At 35.5% G+C, this 16,557-nt stretch overlaps 1 protein-coding gene across 1 annotated transcript in view; it reads left to right on the forward strand.

The window, feature by feature from the left end:
* CD2AP (CD2 associated protein) overlaps window positions 1-16,557 on the forward strand; it is a 144,491-nt gene that overhangs the window by 116,120 nt on the left and 11,814 nt on the right. Inside the window, exons 12-16 of the mRNA XM_062186244.1 lie at window positions 4,092-4,257; window positions 4,623-4,765; window positions 12,371-12,483; window positions 13,205-13,306; window positions 15,691-15,866. Of these exons, the coding sequence (XP_062042228.1) occupies window positions 4,092-4,257; window positions 4,623-4,765; window positions 12,371-12,483; window positions 13,205-13,306; window positions 15,691-15,866 (700 nt within the window). The remainder of the gene's footprint in view (window positions 1-4,091; window positions 4,258-4,622; window positions 4,766-12,370; window positions 12,484-13,204; window positions 13,307-15,690; window positions 15,867-16,557) is intronic.

Raw genomic sequence — 16,557 nt, forward strand, 5'->3', positions numbered from 1 at the left:
AGATGGAAAAAATAATTGTAAATCATTTATCTGGTAAGGGTCTAGTATCTGGAATATATGAAGAATTGTTATAAAACTACAACAAAGGAATCCAATTAGAAATGGGAAAAGGAATGAAGTAAATATTTTTTAAAAGAAAAATGCAAATGGTTAACAAGCATGTGACAAGATGTTTACCCTTTTTAGTTTTCAGGGAATATATATCAAAACCACAATGAGATGCTGTCATCGTGGCGCAGTGGGGTTAGCTACTGCCTTTAATGCCAGCATCCTATTTCAGAGCCCTGGTTTCAGTCCCCGCTGCTCTTCATCCAATCCACCTTCCTACTATTGTGCCTGGGAAGGCAGTAAAAGATGGCTCAAATGTTTGGGCCCCTACAACACATGTGTGAGACCCAGATGGAGTTCCTGGCTTCTGGCTTTGGCCTGGTCCAGATGTGGTTGTTGTGACCATTTGGGGAGTGAACTAATGGATGAAAGAGCTCTCTCTCTCTGTCTCTATACCTCTGCCTTTCATATACATACATACACACATCTCTCTCTTTTTTTTAAGATTTATTTTATTTTGTTTGAAAGACAAAGTTACAGAGAGAGGTAGAGACAGAGAGAGAAGTCTTCCATCCACTGGTTCACTCCCCAGATGTCCACAATGGCCGGAACTGCACCAATCCGAAGCCAGGAGCTAGGAGCTTCTTCCAGGTCTCCCACATGGGTGCAGGGGCCCAAGTACTTGGGCCATCTTCTACTGCTTTCCCAGGCTATAGCAGAGAGCTGGATCAGAAGAGGAGCAGCCGGGAATAGAACCGGCGCCCATGTGGGATGCCGGCGCTTCAGGCCTGGGCTTTAACCTGCTGCACCACAGCGCTGGCCCCAATCTTTTTTTTTTTTTTTTTTAAATAGTCAGAATGAACTGCCACTTCACACCTACTAGGATGGCTATAATTAAATAATTATATAAAATATTTATATAGTTATATGATTATAAAATTAATTATATTTAATTGGAGAAAAACAAGTATGAGCAAGGATGTAGGAAATTAGACTTCATTTATTGCTTGTGTGAAAGTAAAGTGTTTTCAACTGCTATGAAAAAATTTGATGGTTTTTCAAAAAGTTAAATGAGTAGAGTTTCCAAGTGACTCAATAAAGAAATTGAAAATAGTGCTCAAATACTTATATGTGAATGCTTACAGTAGCACAGGTTACAGTAGCCAGAACCTAGAAACAACCCAAATGTCCTTCAATGGGTAAATAGATTTTCTTATATACCTATATTAGACTGTCACAAAAAACAATGAAAAACTGACACATGCTATGAGAATGGAACCCCAAAAACATACTAAATGTTCAAAATAAGAAGTGATAGTTTTTTTTTAAAAGATTTATTTATTTATTTATTTGCAAGTCAGAGTTACAGAGAGGAGAGGCAGAGAGAGACAGAGAGAGAAGTCTTCCACCGGCTGGTTCACTGCCCGATTGGCCGCAATGGCCGGAGCTACACCGATCAGGAGCCAGGAGCCTGGAGCCTCTTGGTCTCCCACATGGGTGCTGTGGCCCAAGGGCTTAGGCCATCTTCCTCTGCTTTCCCAGGCCACAGCAGAGAGCTGGACTGGAAGAGGAGCAACGGGGACAGAACCTGGCGCCCCAACCGGGACTAGAACCCAGGGTACTCGTGCCACAGGCGGAGGATTAGCCTAGTGAGCCGCGACACCGGCCAACTTCACTATATTTTCACATGATCCAAGGGAGCTATTAAATGGTAGAACTGAAACATAGTATTTTATATTTTGGTTGTGGAGAGAAAATTTATAATTTTGAAAAGGGATTATCTATAGCCTGTGATGTTTGTTCAGTTTCCATAATCACCAGTTTCTGATTGAATGAAATTTCATACAATTACCTGTAATCTTGTGATGCCTTTTAAAGACTAGGTAAATTTCGAAATTCATTCAGTATGACTCTTAGGAACTTGTTATTTCGGGGTGTTTACCTGATGATCCATTTTAGTTGAATGCTGTTTGATGAATGTATGTGTCATGTGTATTAGTTGTTTTCTTTTTTCAGTGAAAGAGTTGGACACAGAAACAGCACAAGCTCCCATTGCCCACAGTGACCAGAACTAGGCTGCGATGAAGCTGGGAGCATGTAACTTAGTCCATGTCTCTCACATGGGTGGCAGAAGAACAACTGCTTGAGCTATCACTTGCTGCCTCCTAGGGTCTTCACTGACAGGAAGCTACAGTTAGAGCCAGGGAATCAAACTCAGGCATTCCAGTTTAGGACACGGGTGTCTTAACTGGAGTAATAACTTGTAAGCCAATTGCCCACCCCCACATTTACCAATTTTAATACTTGTTCTTGGGCTAGCGTAGCGCTGTGGTGTAGTAGGCTAAGCCTCTGCCTGCAACGTCGGATACCATATGGGCACCAGTTCATGTCCCGGCTGCTTTTCTTCTGATCTAACTCTCTGCTATGGCCTGGGAAAGCAGTGGAGGATGGTCCAAGTACTTGGGCCCCTGTACCTGCATGCGGGACCTGGAGGAGGCTCCTGGCTCCTGGCTTCTGGCTTTAGATTGGCCCAGCTCCGGCCATTGTGCCCATCGGGGGTTTAAACCGGTGGATGGAGGACCTTTCTTGCTGTTTCTCCCTCTCTCTCTCTCTGTGGCTCTGCTTCTCAAACAAATAGATAAAATCTTAAACAAACAAAAAACTTGTTCTTTGTATCTGAACATCAGGAAACAAGTAGGCCATATGTAATACTGAAAGTATTTGATGCCTTTTTGGTAATAAATAGTCTTTAACAATATGTCATAAAGTTATCAGTATTTTTCACCATGTTTTCTCATCTGTCAAGTGACTATTTCATTGAATTATTAAAGGAAATGATATTAACAAAATGCCTAGTAAAATAATGAGAATTTTAAATACAAACCAGCAGTTCTCTTATCTGTAATTAATTGATCTAGCCTGTTTCTCTTAATATTGGATATTTTTTCTGTGCCATCACAGTTATTTTTGAATTACAGTGTTTTGTAGCACTAGCATTTCTACTTTTCAGTTCCCTATATTTCAGCTTCAGAAAGTGGTCTGATTTAAATCTAGATAACTCTTTATTTATTGAATAAAATCACCAGTGATTATATTTGAGGTAGAATACCAGTCCTAAAAGCAAATTTTCTGGGAACATAGTAAAAAGCAGGTAAGTTTTGTTAATCATAAGCTTATTGGTCGTTTCCTTATCCATCAAAGTAAAAATTTTTAAGTTAATATTTGTGTTTATTAGGGTATAACTTTAAACAGTATGGGGGCAGCATCATGGTGTGATGGTTTAAGCTGCTGCTTGTGTGTTGGCATTCCATGTTGATGTGCCTGCTGCCCTGTTCCAGTTCCCTTCTCATATGCCTGTGAAGACAGCAGGTGATGGCCTAAGCACTTGGGCCCTGCTGCCAATGTTGGAGACCCAAATGGAGTTCATAGTTCCTGGCCACTGCCTGGCCCAGCCCTGGCTGTTGTAGGCATTTGGAGAATTAACCAGCAGATGGTAGACCCCTGTCTTTCTGCCATTCTGCCTTTTAAATAACTAAATATCTTTTTAAAAATAAAGAATGCACATATTCACACATATACAGAATGAAGTTAATGTCTTTCTCACCTTATACTTTTCTTGCCTGACATTAACTTCAAGAGATAGGAAACATTAACCATTTGGATTGTTCATAACTTGCTTGTTAAATGTATATGTTTATATGTATATATATATGCATGTGTATCTATATAAATATATTTGTGTTTATATATATATTTGAGGCAAAGCACCTCCATTCTGCTGATTAACTCTCCAGATGACCACAGCCTGGGCCAGAAACAGGAGTGAGGAACTCCATCCATGTCTCTCATTTGGGTGGCAGGAACCCAATTACTGGAGAGATCACTACTGCCTCCTGTGGTCTGCATTAGCAGGAAGCTGGAGATAGGAACTGGAACTGGGTACGAACACAATCATTCAGATACATGATGTGAGCTTCTTAACTGGTGTCTTAATGGCTAGACCAAATGCCTACCCCACTTATTAATTATTTTTGAATCATCAGATGAAAAATCAGTGCTGGAACAAAAACCTTCTAAACCAGCTGCTCCACAAGTCCCACCCAAGAAGCCCACTCCACCCACCAAAGCCAATAATATATTGAGATCCTCTGGAACAGTGTACCCAAAGCGACCTGAAAAACCAGTTCCCCCACCACCTCCTATAGCCAAGTAAGTTTTGCCTAATCTTAAATTGCTTATTGGTTTACCAAACTTTGACGGAAATGGTTCTATCACCTTTCTAAATCTGAAAGTATGTTTTAAAGTATTTGTTTTACATGTTTTCACTAGACCATATTTCTGTTAATTATTAATCTTACATTTGGAATAAGTGAATATGGTGAAACAATTTTTTACATTTGTAACTTTATTGTGGTCATTCATTGTAGAAGTGTGTTTTTTTGGAGATAGTTTTCCAGAACAGAAATTAATCAGTATTGTGCTTTGAAATTTTAATGACATGAAATCACATATTTTGAAAAAGTCACATTTCACATGCAAGTAGGTTTTGCATATGTTTATTTTTCTTATTTCAGGATTAATGGGGAAGTTTCTATCATTTCATCAAAGTTTGAAACTGAGCCCGTATCAAAACCAAAGTTAGATTCTGAACAGTTGCCACTTAGACCAAAATCAGTAGACCTTGACTCATTTACAGTAAGGAGCTCTAAAGAAACAGGTAAGTCAACATGAACAAAGATGGTACATTAAAAGCAGTGATCAGCATAGTTTCAGGAACTATTTAATGTGAGAGGTTTATGTGTGCTGTTTTATGGATAATGGAAATTAGTTGAAATTTACTTAAAATTTTAATAGTCAAAGTTAAAAAATGAACTTAAAAATGAAAACTGGCCAAAATCTTTGTAATTTATGCAGGTTTGAAAGTTTCTTATTAATCAGAATCCAAAATGAATAGTTTTCATACTGAGAGAAGGATTGAAATGGATGTTAAACTATTGTTTATCTGTTACTCTGTAAGTAGGATCAAAACAGAGAGATTTGAGTGCATTTTAGTTTTAAAGATTTAAAAATAAGATACAGAGACCACTAGTGCCAGTACTCAGTTGCATTTAATAAGACTTTTTAAAAATTTCCCTCTGAGTCTGAATATACTTTTGTCTTCAGTACAGAAGAATAGGACTTTTACACTTGATCTTAGCCAAAAGACCAAGAAGCGATAAAAAAAAAAAAAGGACTTTTATGACTGTTTCACCAAGTGATATTTCTTTTGCTAAATTTTTTTTTTTTAAGTTTTAAGCTTTTTATTCAGTGAGAAATGCATAGGAGAGTGAGGGCCCTATATAAAAAAGAGAGGAAAATCTGGATTCATTCTGAGTACCAGGAGCCAGCCACGTGGAGGAGCATGTAGGCCAGGATAAATGGAGAGAATGGCCCCAAGGCCACATGCCCTAGAGGCGCAGGGCAGCACAGGCCTGCAATGGCAAAAAGCGGGGGGAAAAAAGGGCTAGGCCCACTGTGTAGCAGGCCTTTTTAATCTACTTCCAAACAGGAGTGGTTAACAATATTGTATCTTAAGCTTAGGACTGGTTAGCCCATTACTCATCTTTGTCTAAAATTTTTCCTAGGCTTTTATACTGTGTTAATTTATAAAATGGAAAAATTGATAGAGAAGTCTTGGTATGGTCTCAGTATTAAAAGCACAGTGTGATTATTACTTTGTGATAATGGTTGTGTTTTGTATAGTGCTTCACATTTGTTTTTAGTTTTACTTTTTTTCAAAGCACTTTTTCATATAATTTTATCTTTACTGCAATTCTAGGAAGTAGACACTATGTTTCCTTGTTTTGCATCTAACCATATTAAGCTATAGACAGGTGAACTGTATACAATCATGTAAATCGAAAGAAAAGTCTGAATTTTCTTTATATATAAAGCCTCCTGTGATATTCTTTAAAGAATACTACAATACATTAGCTTCATTGTTAACATTTCATACTTTATTTAAACATTAAGACCGGTTATATGAGCTTTTTTTATGTCACCATACTTTAAAGTATGTTACCTTGTTCCTTGTTTTTTCAGGTGATCCTCTTTTCTTCCCCCAATTTAAGTTTGGTGGTGCTAAGGCTATATCTCTTATTTATTTATTTATTTGTTTATTTTAATTTTTTGACAGGCAGAGTTAGACAGTGAGAGAGAGAGAGACAGAGAAAAAGGTATTCCTTTTTCCGTTGGTTCACCCCCCAAGTGGCTGCTACGGCCGGTGTGTTTCGGCTGGCGCGCTGTGCCGATCTGAAGCCAGGAGCCAGGTGCTTCCTCCTGGTCTCCCAGGCGGGTGCAGGGCCCAAGGATTTGGGACATCCTCCACTGCCTTCCCAGGCCACAGCAGAGAGCTGGAGTGGAAGAGGAGCAACCAGGACAGAATCTGGCGCCCCAGCAGGGACTAGAACCCAGGGTGCCGTCGCCGCAGGCGGAGGATTAGCCTCGTGAGCCGTGGCGCCAGCCCTCCAGCTAAGGCTGTATCTTAAATGTGACTTATTTTTAGTCTTAATTGAAAGATTTTATGTTTTTATTTATTTTTTTTTTTTTTGCTTGTTTGGTCATCTATTTGGATACTGCCTGCTCTGATGAAACCATATACATTACTGATTTCAGGGACTTGAGATGTTGATTATATTCAGAGAAATTCAACAAAATATATTTAATAGATTTTATCTGATGAAAATTGTTCTTCTTTACTGTTAAATAAATATGACCATGTTTTTCAGAACTGTTTTTTTTTTAAATTGAGTCTAGTAGTAAAAACAAATTTTAACAGTCCACTTTTTTCTGTTTTATTTAAAATATAGTTAGAAATGTGATTTTAAAATTTATATTTAAAGGATAGCAGATCATTTGTACAGTTTTAACTCTGGAAATAAAAAATCTTGGGATTTTGAATTTCCAGATATTTCTGTGATCTTTATCACAAGTTTTTTGTTGATGGAGTCAATTTGATATTTTAGGAGTAACATTTAGAGTCTGTATTTATCTGTTATTTATCTGTTATTTTGTCTTATTCTTGAACATTTTTTCAAACTATTGGTGGTTGAAAACTTTCTGTTTTTGAGCCCCATTCTTACCTTATTTCTGTAGTCATTATTTGCTCTTTATTCAGATAATAAAAAGGAGAGGATTTTGACAACTTCTAATTTCTGCTTTTTTTTTCTTTAATTGGTAGGAAATTAATCTAGAGAAGCTGAGACTTAAGTCAGAAAACAAACAGCTACCTTCCAAACTGCTGTTCTTTATATTTTTCTTTATTTTTATTTTAGGCTATTCTTTGATGTACCATACATATCTTCTTTAAAGTTCAGAAATAGAAGTTTGGGAAATTGAGTTCATGTTAAGTACCAAATGAGCAACTATTATATTCCAGTTAGTGTTTTCGGCAGAGGTAGTATGCTAAGATAAAAGGCACAGTTGCTGGCAGTTGGAATATTTGCATGTATCAAATGAAGTATCCTGGTGATAGGATCCAAGTCTAAAGTCAGAATTCACTTAAGTTTTGAGTACATCTTACGCGTGTAGCCTAAAGATAATATATTTTTTAAAAGATTTATTTATTTTAAAGAGTTAGAGAGAGGGAGAGACATACACAGAGACATATCCACTGTCTGCTTGTTGATTCTCCAAGTGGCCACAATGGCCAGGCCTAGCAAGGGTGAAGCCAGGAGCTTCATCCAAATCTCCCACTTGGATAGCAGGGGTACTTGGGTCACCTTCCCCTGCTTTTCTCACCAGAAAGAAGCTGGATCTGCAGTGGAGCAGCCAAGGCATGAACCAGCACCCATGTGAGATGCTGGCATCACAGGCGGTGGCTTCACCCGTTGTGCCACAACACAGGCCCCTAAAGATAATAATTTTATACAGTATTCTTAGTGCACCTGTGTTTTGATTTCATCCTGTCATGTGCAGTCGCATGTGGAATTTTCTACTTTGTTTAATATTTTTTATTCTAGAGTATTTGAATTAAGGAGGCTCAGCTTGCAATGTAAAAGTGTTCTGCCCCTTCTGTGGGATGTTAGCATGTTAAAAAAAAAAGTATCTCAAATACAACCTTCAATTTTGCCTTGTGTTGCAGAGTTGATATTTTTAGTTTAGTGTGAAATGATGTGTGAAACTAGCCCTTGAAGATAAGTTTCAGAAATTTTAAATATATGTGAAAACCACTTATTGAAATGGTATGCTAGAAAGTACATTGACTTTTCTGTTGAAATAACGTGTTTTATTTATTAGGTGATTGGTCATAGGCAAGTTTTTAAATCTGTTTTTTAACTTAAATGGCAACTGAAGCATACCTACAGGGCCATCTAACATAGAAGTTATTCTAAATGTCACTTTTCTTTTTCCCTCTCTCCTCAATTGTTAAATTCTGCTCATTCTATTTCCAACTGACTGTATTCTCAGATGTAATTTTCCTGTTTCTAAAACTAGAAGTAAACCTTTGAATATAAATACAGTCTTTGGTGACTTTTATACATTTAAGAAAGATATTTTAGAATCTTCAGTTAGGTTTTCCTTTTTATTTTTAATGTCATGAAGTAACTTCTGTTTGCCCCAGTACATTTGCATAGGTGATAAGATACAGTATTACAGACTGCAAAGATCATGAAGATCATGTTTAAATTTTTCTTTTTCAAATACTCAGTGAAAAATTGATTTAAGAAAAAACTGTCACTAGTAGTTGATTACAAAGTTCACATCAAAATATTTCTAAAATAATAAATTGTTAAGAAGTAAAATTATTTATTATTGTTATTTTAGATTTGTGTATTGGAAAGGCAAAGTTACAGAGACAGGGAGAGATTTGTCCACTAGTTTAGGCCAGGCTAAAACCAGGAGCTTGGAATTCTATCCAGATCTCCCATATGTGGCAGGGGCACATGTACTTGGGCCATCTTCCACTGCTTTCCCAGGCACAGTAGCAGGAAGCTGGATTGGAAGTGGAGCTGCTGGGATTCAAACTGGCATTTATATGGGATACTGTCCTTGCAAGCAGCAGCTGAACCCACTGCACCACAGTGCCAGCCCCTAAGATTATTCTTACTTTTAAAACAGGAGATAGAAAATTTAGTTGTCTCATAGCTCTCACATTGTGAAAACCCAGATGAGGCTGTGCCCCTAAATTGCAATATTTTGTTTTTGATTAATTTGTTGTGATTAATTCTTCCAGAATTAAAAGGAGGTTTTAAGAAAACATACATTACTTAATTCCAAAGCACTTATTGTTGAATAAGGAAACGTTGTCTCTCTTCAGTTTTGATAGCTGATCTACTTTCATTTGAGTTCCTTTCCCAATATTTCCACATTCATTTTTTTCACAAAGAGTTTAAGGTGTTTTTTTTTTTTTTTTAAAGAAGGTAACTGTATAATAGTAAACATAAAGAATGAACTTGTATCTAAAGCAGGAGTTTAAAAAATCTAGTTTGTCATGTTTCTTTGGTAATACTATATTATAGAGTATATAATATAAAACATTAGTGGTTTTTATATGTATATGAAATATTTTAAGGGTTAAATTGAATTATAGTCAGATTTTGAAGTAGTATTTTTAAATTTTTCTTTTATTAAAATTGTCTCCTTCATTATAATTGCTGTTTTACACAAAAAACTAAGACCTGATGAAAAGGTGGTTTAATTTTAGTTATAATGTATTATAACATGTTAATGTACTGAACTCTGGCATCTTAAAGCACTAGCCATCCTTTTGGAAGATGTGGACAATAAAACGAAGCTTCTTTCTAGTTTAATGTATATTGATGTTGCTGCTAATCTCGGTTGTTCATTTTGAAAGCCAATGAAATAAATCTAAGATGTAATGCACATCACCTGCAGTCACTGTATGCTAAGCATTGAAATGGTTCTATTCATTCTACGACTGTTTCTTTTTCCTGCTTTGTGAAATGATTTTTTTTTTTTTTTTTTGGTTTAGTCTTTTTTTCTAGACATTCCTATCCTTGACTTTTCTTTCCAGATTTTGTTTCCTAGCCTGTTTGCCATGTTTCCCTTCTTACGTGTCAGGAAATTATCCTACCCTTCTCCATTTTGGTAAGATAATAATTTATAAAAGAAATCAAATAATATATTCAACATAAATAGGTAGTGCACATTGATTTTTCTTTGTAATTTTACTTAAAGTGTACATGTGTGTCTGTCTATTTATTCTAACCCTTTTGGTTTTCCATTTTAAAGTAAAATGAAATTCATTTTGAAAAAATTTCCTGATTAGTTAAAAAATAATATTCTTTTAATGTGGTTTTCTTAAAAACCAGCAGCTATAAAAATCATTTTTTCCAAAAATTATATATTTTACTTTGATTTAACAATTTCATGTCTTCCTAACAACTTTCAGAAATATAAGTTTAGTCTGGCGGTAACACATATGGTTCCTAGAGCCAGTGGTTATCATGCCATTTATACCATGTGTACAGTATAAATCCATTGTTATCATTCTTAGGTAAATTTAAAAGCATTGAGATTTTATCATGAGTCTAAAATGTGCACTTTTCCATTTTACTAACCAATGACTTAAATGGAGAACCTGAGAGAGTTTTAGAATGGCAAAATTATTTGTCTTGATATCTTAGCCCAAAACTGGACATACAGAAGGCATTTTACATCAGCATGGTGTATGATTTTGTAAATCTGCATTTTATTTACCATTTCAGTTTCATTTCTTCCTATGTTTTTCTGTTTGTTTCTTTTCTTTCTTCATGTTGCTTGAATATGCATTTGAAAATAATCTCTGTGGGCCAAAATGATTGGATTTTACTTCTTAAGGTTTTTTTGTTAGGTTATCAATGCACATTTATCTGTGTACAAAGGCATTTTTAACCCTTCAAATGACAACACCTTTTTAACATACTTTTTCGATACTAATTGTTCTGTTTATGATATTTACAGATAAAGTGGCATTATTAAGATATATACTTAATTTCAGGCTGTTTCAGATTATCTAACACTTCTTCCATTTAAATCACCTGTTTCTTATGTTTTCTTGTATTTTATAATCACTGTAACAGACAATTATCAAAAAATTCAAAAATTAAATTTAGTATATTAGAGTGCCTGTTATAATGTACAATATTAGTGACTTGGTCTAAAATAGAACACACAAAATAATCAATGGGAAAAAATTAGAAGTAGTCAACCAATAATTCCAGTTGTTATATAATACATATTGCCAAATAGTGATGCATCTTTGTATGCTTTACTTTCATGGTCTTCATCCCTTAAAAAATAAAATCTCTAAAGAAATTATTTTATAAAAATTGATGAATAAACTTTGAGAGTGATAATGATGAGTATCCTTAGATCTTTTTTAAGAAGTAACAGATCACTAAATTGGAACATTTAAATGTCTGACAAATTATTGTAAACATCTAGGCAGATTTTTATGCGAAGCACAATCCAAAGCTAGACAATAAGAACATGGGAAACTGCTGCCATACAGAACATTATGGCTGTTATTAATATCCCTAGTTTGAAATATGGGCTAAAGGAAAGCTATATTGACAACCTTTAAGGGTCAGAGTTTTTTTTTTAAAAAAAAAAAAACAACTCATTTTGCTGGTTCACTTTTCAAATGGCCACAAATAGCAGAGCTGAGCCAGACCAAAGCCAGGAGCCAAGAATTTCATCTGGGTCTTCCATGTAAGTGGCAGGAACCCAAGTACTGAACATCATCCATTGTCTTTCAAGAGCATTAACAGGGGGCTGGATTAGAAGCAGATTAACCAAGACTCAAACCAGCACTCTGATAAATAAAAAGCATATTAAATCATGCCTTATCTTTATATTCAGAATATCCAAATGAAAAGCACCAGGGTCCCAGATAAAGCTGAACCCTTACATTTTTAATTTTAGTCTACTAGAATTTAAAACAATTTTTTATGTAAGTTTAAGTTGTAATTAGTGATAAGCTTAGGAAGTAGATTTCTTTTTATATAAGCAAGAATTTAAGATGACAATTTTTTATGTTATTACAATTTATAGTACAGATTTATCTTTCAATATGAACTTTTTTATTGAACTCTGTCTGTTAGAAACATAACCCTTACATTATTTATAAAAATCTTACACTATAAAATATACCAGGTAAAGAGGATGTTTCTTTTATTTTAAGGGTGAGTGTTGTTTTCCAAATGCATATGAAAAGCACAGGTCAACTTGTGAGCCCTTCAGTAGTGGTACTACTTTTAATTTATAGTTTGTTCAAAGTTAAAACCATTACTTTTACATTTTAAAAGATACAGTCGATAATGTTTATTTTATTCTCTAGATGTTGTAAATTTTGATGACATAGCTTCCTCAGAAAACTTGCTACATCTCACAGCAAATAGACCTAAGATGCCTGGAAGAAGGCTGCCTGGCCGCTTCAATGGTGGACATTCTGTGAGTTATTGGGGGGTAAAACACAGGTTTAGTTAGTACAGACTCTATTTGAAGATAAAAATGAGAGAATTTATAGTTCCACCTAAGTTTAAAAATCAGGAATATAGCTGTTATAGTCAAGTGGCAAATTTAGGAAAGACAGGGAGAGGAGGTAATGTATACTCATTTTCTCAGAGCCTAGAACAGAAGCTTATAGAGTCGACAATCAGGAACTGACATGAGATCATTAACCACAAAGCACAGAAGTACAGGGGAACAGTGAACCTGTTAAATCTACCCATGCAACTGCGCTGATTAGAATTGAGCATTAGATACTCACTATAGGAAAGAATGGGGGAAAATTTTTCCCAAAAAATATTCATTATTGTTATAGTACTTGTCCTGGTATCTAAATGTATAACTATTTTTATGCTTTCCTATCATTGTGTGGAATACTGGTGGTACTTTAATATTAATACAGTAGCTCTTAAGCACTATGAGACTCTTAAATTAACCTAAGTGGCAAAAATTTTGATTGCTAAGAGGCAAGCTATTTTGTCTTCAAGAAAAGCAAATTTGTTATTCAGCTCAAATTATGTAACATCCTGTTAAACAGTAATGGAATATCAGGAGCGGTGGCAGCTAAAAGCAAAGTGGTAAAAATTATTTGTTTTAATAACCAAATGCATAGTAATGTTTTCATCTTTCCTGCATTCTTTTCATATTTAAAAAAATCATTTAGCCAACTCAGAGCCCAGAGAAAAATTTGAAGTTACCAAAGGAAGAAGATAGTACCAATGTAAAGCCATCTGAATTGAAAAAGGATACATCCTACTCTCCAAAGGTGAGGTGCATTGTAGTCTCAAATTTGTATAATTTCTTTTTTTTTTAATTAATTAATTAATTTATTTATTTATTTTTTTGACAGGCAGAGTGGACAGTGAGAGAGAGACAGAGAGAAAGCTCTTCCTTTTGCCATTGGTTCACCCTCCAATAGCCGCCGCGGTAGGCGCGCTGCGGCCTGCGCACCGCGCTGATCCGATGGCAGGAGCCAGGTGCTTCTCCTGGTCTCCCACGGGGTGCAGGGCCCAAGGACTTGGGCCATCCTCCACTGCACTCCCTGGCCACAGCAGAGAGCTGGCCTGGAAGAGGGGCAACCGGGACAGAATCCGGCACCCCGACCAGGACTAGAACCCGGTGTGCCGGCGCCGCAAGGCGGAGGATTAGCCTATTGAGCCACGGCGCCGGCCAAATTTGTATAATTTCTAAGATGTGTTGGGAATATCAAAAATAAATACTAAGGTGTCCATTGAGAAGAATTATTTGTTACCAAGAAATAAAATAGTTTCTGATGAGAAATAGAGTTCTTACATTTAAGTCACACTGTTCTGCAGATTTTTTAAAGAACAACTTATATTTTTTTGAGTCAATCATATAAATGTTATTAAATACATAGATCTATGCATCTGTTTTATTTTCCCATTAAATTTATACTTTTAAAACAACGCTTATTTACTCCCTACATTACTTGGTGCTTGGTATCCTAATTAAGCACTCAATATATACTAGAATGATTGGCAGAATGCATGAATCCTTCCATCAGTTACATGATGTTAAGTGTCTTCTCTAAACTAAGGTCATTTTTATTTAAGATAGTTGTACCACAACTGACAGATACATTTAAAAAAGTCATGTTTTCTTCTAAATTATTTCTCAATTTCATTCCAGGACATTTGGCTGCTTTGCCAACATATCAAGTGCACTTAATCTGATTCTCTAAGCTGTCAGCAGTCTATGGAAATTTTATTGAAATGACTTTCTATTATTTTAGTGAAAAGGAGTTCCAGGCTGTGAACTTAATTTTTTTTCATAAATATTAAAGTATTTTAATTGTTTGAGAGAGAGAGAAAGAGAGAAGCAGGTAGAGAGTGAGAGAGCAAAAGAATCAGCTCTTACCTATTGATTTACTCCCTGAATACCAGCGATAGGTGGAGCTAGTCAAGCCCAAGCCAGGAGCCAGATCTCCTTTGTGGGTGGTAGAGACTCAACCTTTGAGCCATCACATGCATCCTCCCAATGAAAGCATTAACAGGAAGCTGAAATTGGGAGTGGAACCAGATATTTAAAAATTCATTTAGCTAGGCCAGACACCTGCCCTTCTATTCATTTTAAATGACCCTTCTATATGAATTTGCTAATTTCTTTATAATTATTTTTAAGTGAAGCTCTTTGGATATTCTAAACAATAAGAATTTAATATGAGAGAACAAAACAACTCCTTAATAATGCTGATACATTTTTGCTGCTGAATGGTCCCCTAGGCAAACTATCCATAGGCTAAATCTGATGGACTTTTTCTCCTTGCCCCTTCCTTTTTGATGAAACCATTGGCTTTTCTTACAAAAAGCCTAGTGATTGTAAATTTATTCTTTAGTTTTTATTGGTTTCTCCAGTTATAAACATCAAACTGCTGTTTGAATTTCCAAACTTAGAATTTATCTTGAAGTACATATTGATATCTCTTACCCAAAATTCTTTGGATCAGAATTGTTTCAGGTTGCAGGCTTTTTTTTTTTTTTTTTTTTTTTTTTTTTGGAATATTTACCTGTATATAATGAAATATTTTGGGAAAGGGTGCCAAGCCTAAGTTTGAAATTCATTTATGTTTCATATGTATCTTATACACATAGCCATAATTTAATACAATATTTTTAATTTGCAGACATTTTGACTACCACATAGATGTGAAATTTTCCACTTGTCTCATTATGTCAGTGCTCAACAAATTTCAGATTTTGAGCATGTTGAATTTTAGATTAGAGATACTCAGCATATATTACTTTGTTTTCCTTCTTACTACAAAAATCTTTTTGTACTAGGATCAACATTGACATATAGCAAGTTAAACCACTACTTGTGACGCCAGCATCTCATATGGAGTGCCTGTTTGAGTCCCAGCTATTCCACCTCTGATACACCTTCCTCCTAATGTCCCTGGGAAGGCAATGGAATATGGCCCAAGTACTTGGACCACTGCCACCCATGTGGGAGACCTGGCTATTGTAGCCATTTAGGATATAAACTAGTGGGTCATAGATTTCTCCTTCTCTGTCACTCTGTGTTTCAAATAAACAAATAAATAAATGCTTTTAAAAAAAACTTTGGATCTTAAATGTAAGTAATTATTAAATATAAATGAAACAAGGAAAAAAACTTTTTTGTTTTCAGCCATCTGTGTATACAACTTCAAGTGCATCTAAAGCAAATTCAGCTGCATTCCTAACTCCATTAGAAACCAAAGCTAAACTAGAGGCAGATGATGGGAAAAAAAATTCCCTGGATGAACTCAGAGCCCAGATTATTGAATTGCTGTGCATTGTAGAAGCACTAAAGAAGGATCATGGGTAAGTAGCCATTATTTTCTTCTATGAGTAGTACTTAAAATGTGTGTATTCTTTCAAACTGTACCAACTAAAATTGTAATCCTACCAAATCTTTAATGGAGTATGTTTTCAAAGAAATTTTTATCAAGTGCTTTTCTCCTTTTGGCAGAAACAAAAACAAAACTTGAATTAAAAAACTTGTTCCAGTAGCTCAATTTTAGAAAAGGTACACATATACCTGTATTTTCAGGCTGGAGATCTTATAGTTAACCATGGTTTAATTCATCTTGAAATATTAGGAAAGCCATATTGTATTTTGAATCTGATATGTATTTGTACATACAGTCAGCTTGCTTTTCAGAGCACTTTGATCCCTATTTCTGCTAGGGTTGAGTTAGATATTTATCAAATGAACGGGTTAGGATATGCGGTATTCCTGAAGCCCTTCTCTTGACTCTGAAAGTTTTTGATGTGGGTATGTGGTATATTGTACTCTAATTCACAGGTACTTTTTAGAGTTAAATTTGAAAGGTCACCCACTCTAGCTCCTTATCCTTTTTATTTTATTTATTTATTTATTTTTGACAGGCAGAGTGGACAGTGAGAGAGAGACAGAGAGAAAGGTCTTCCTTTTCCGTTGGTTCACCCTCCAATGGCCGCTGCGGCCAGCGCGCTGTGGCCGGTGCACCACGCTTATCTGAAGCCAGGAGCC

This window comes from Lepus europaeus, chromosome 3, assembly GCF_033115175.1.
Source record: "Lepus europaeus isolate LE1 chromosome 3, mLepTim1.pri, whole genome shotgun sequence".
NCBI lineage: Eukaryota > Metazoa > Chordata > Mammalia > Lagomorpha > Leporidae > Lepus > Lepus europaeus.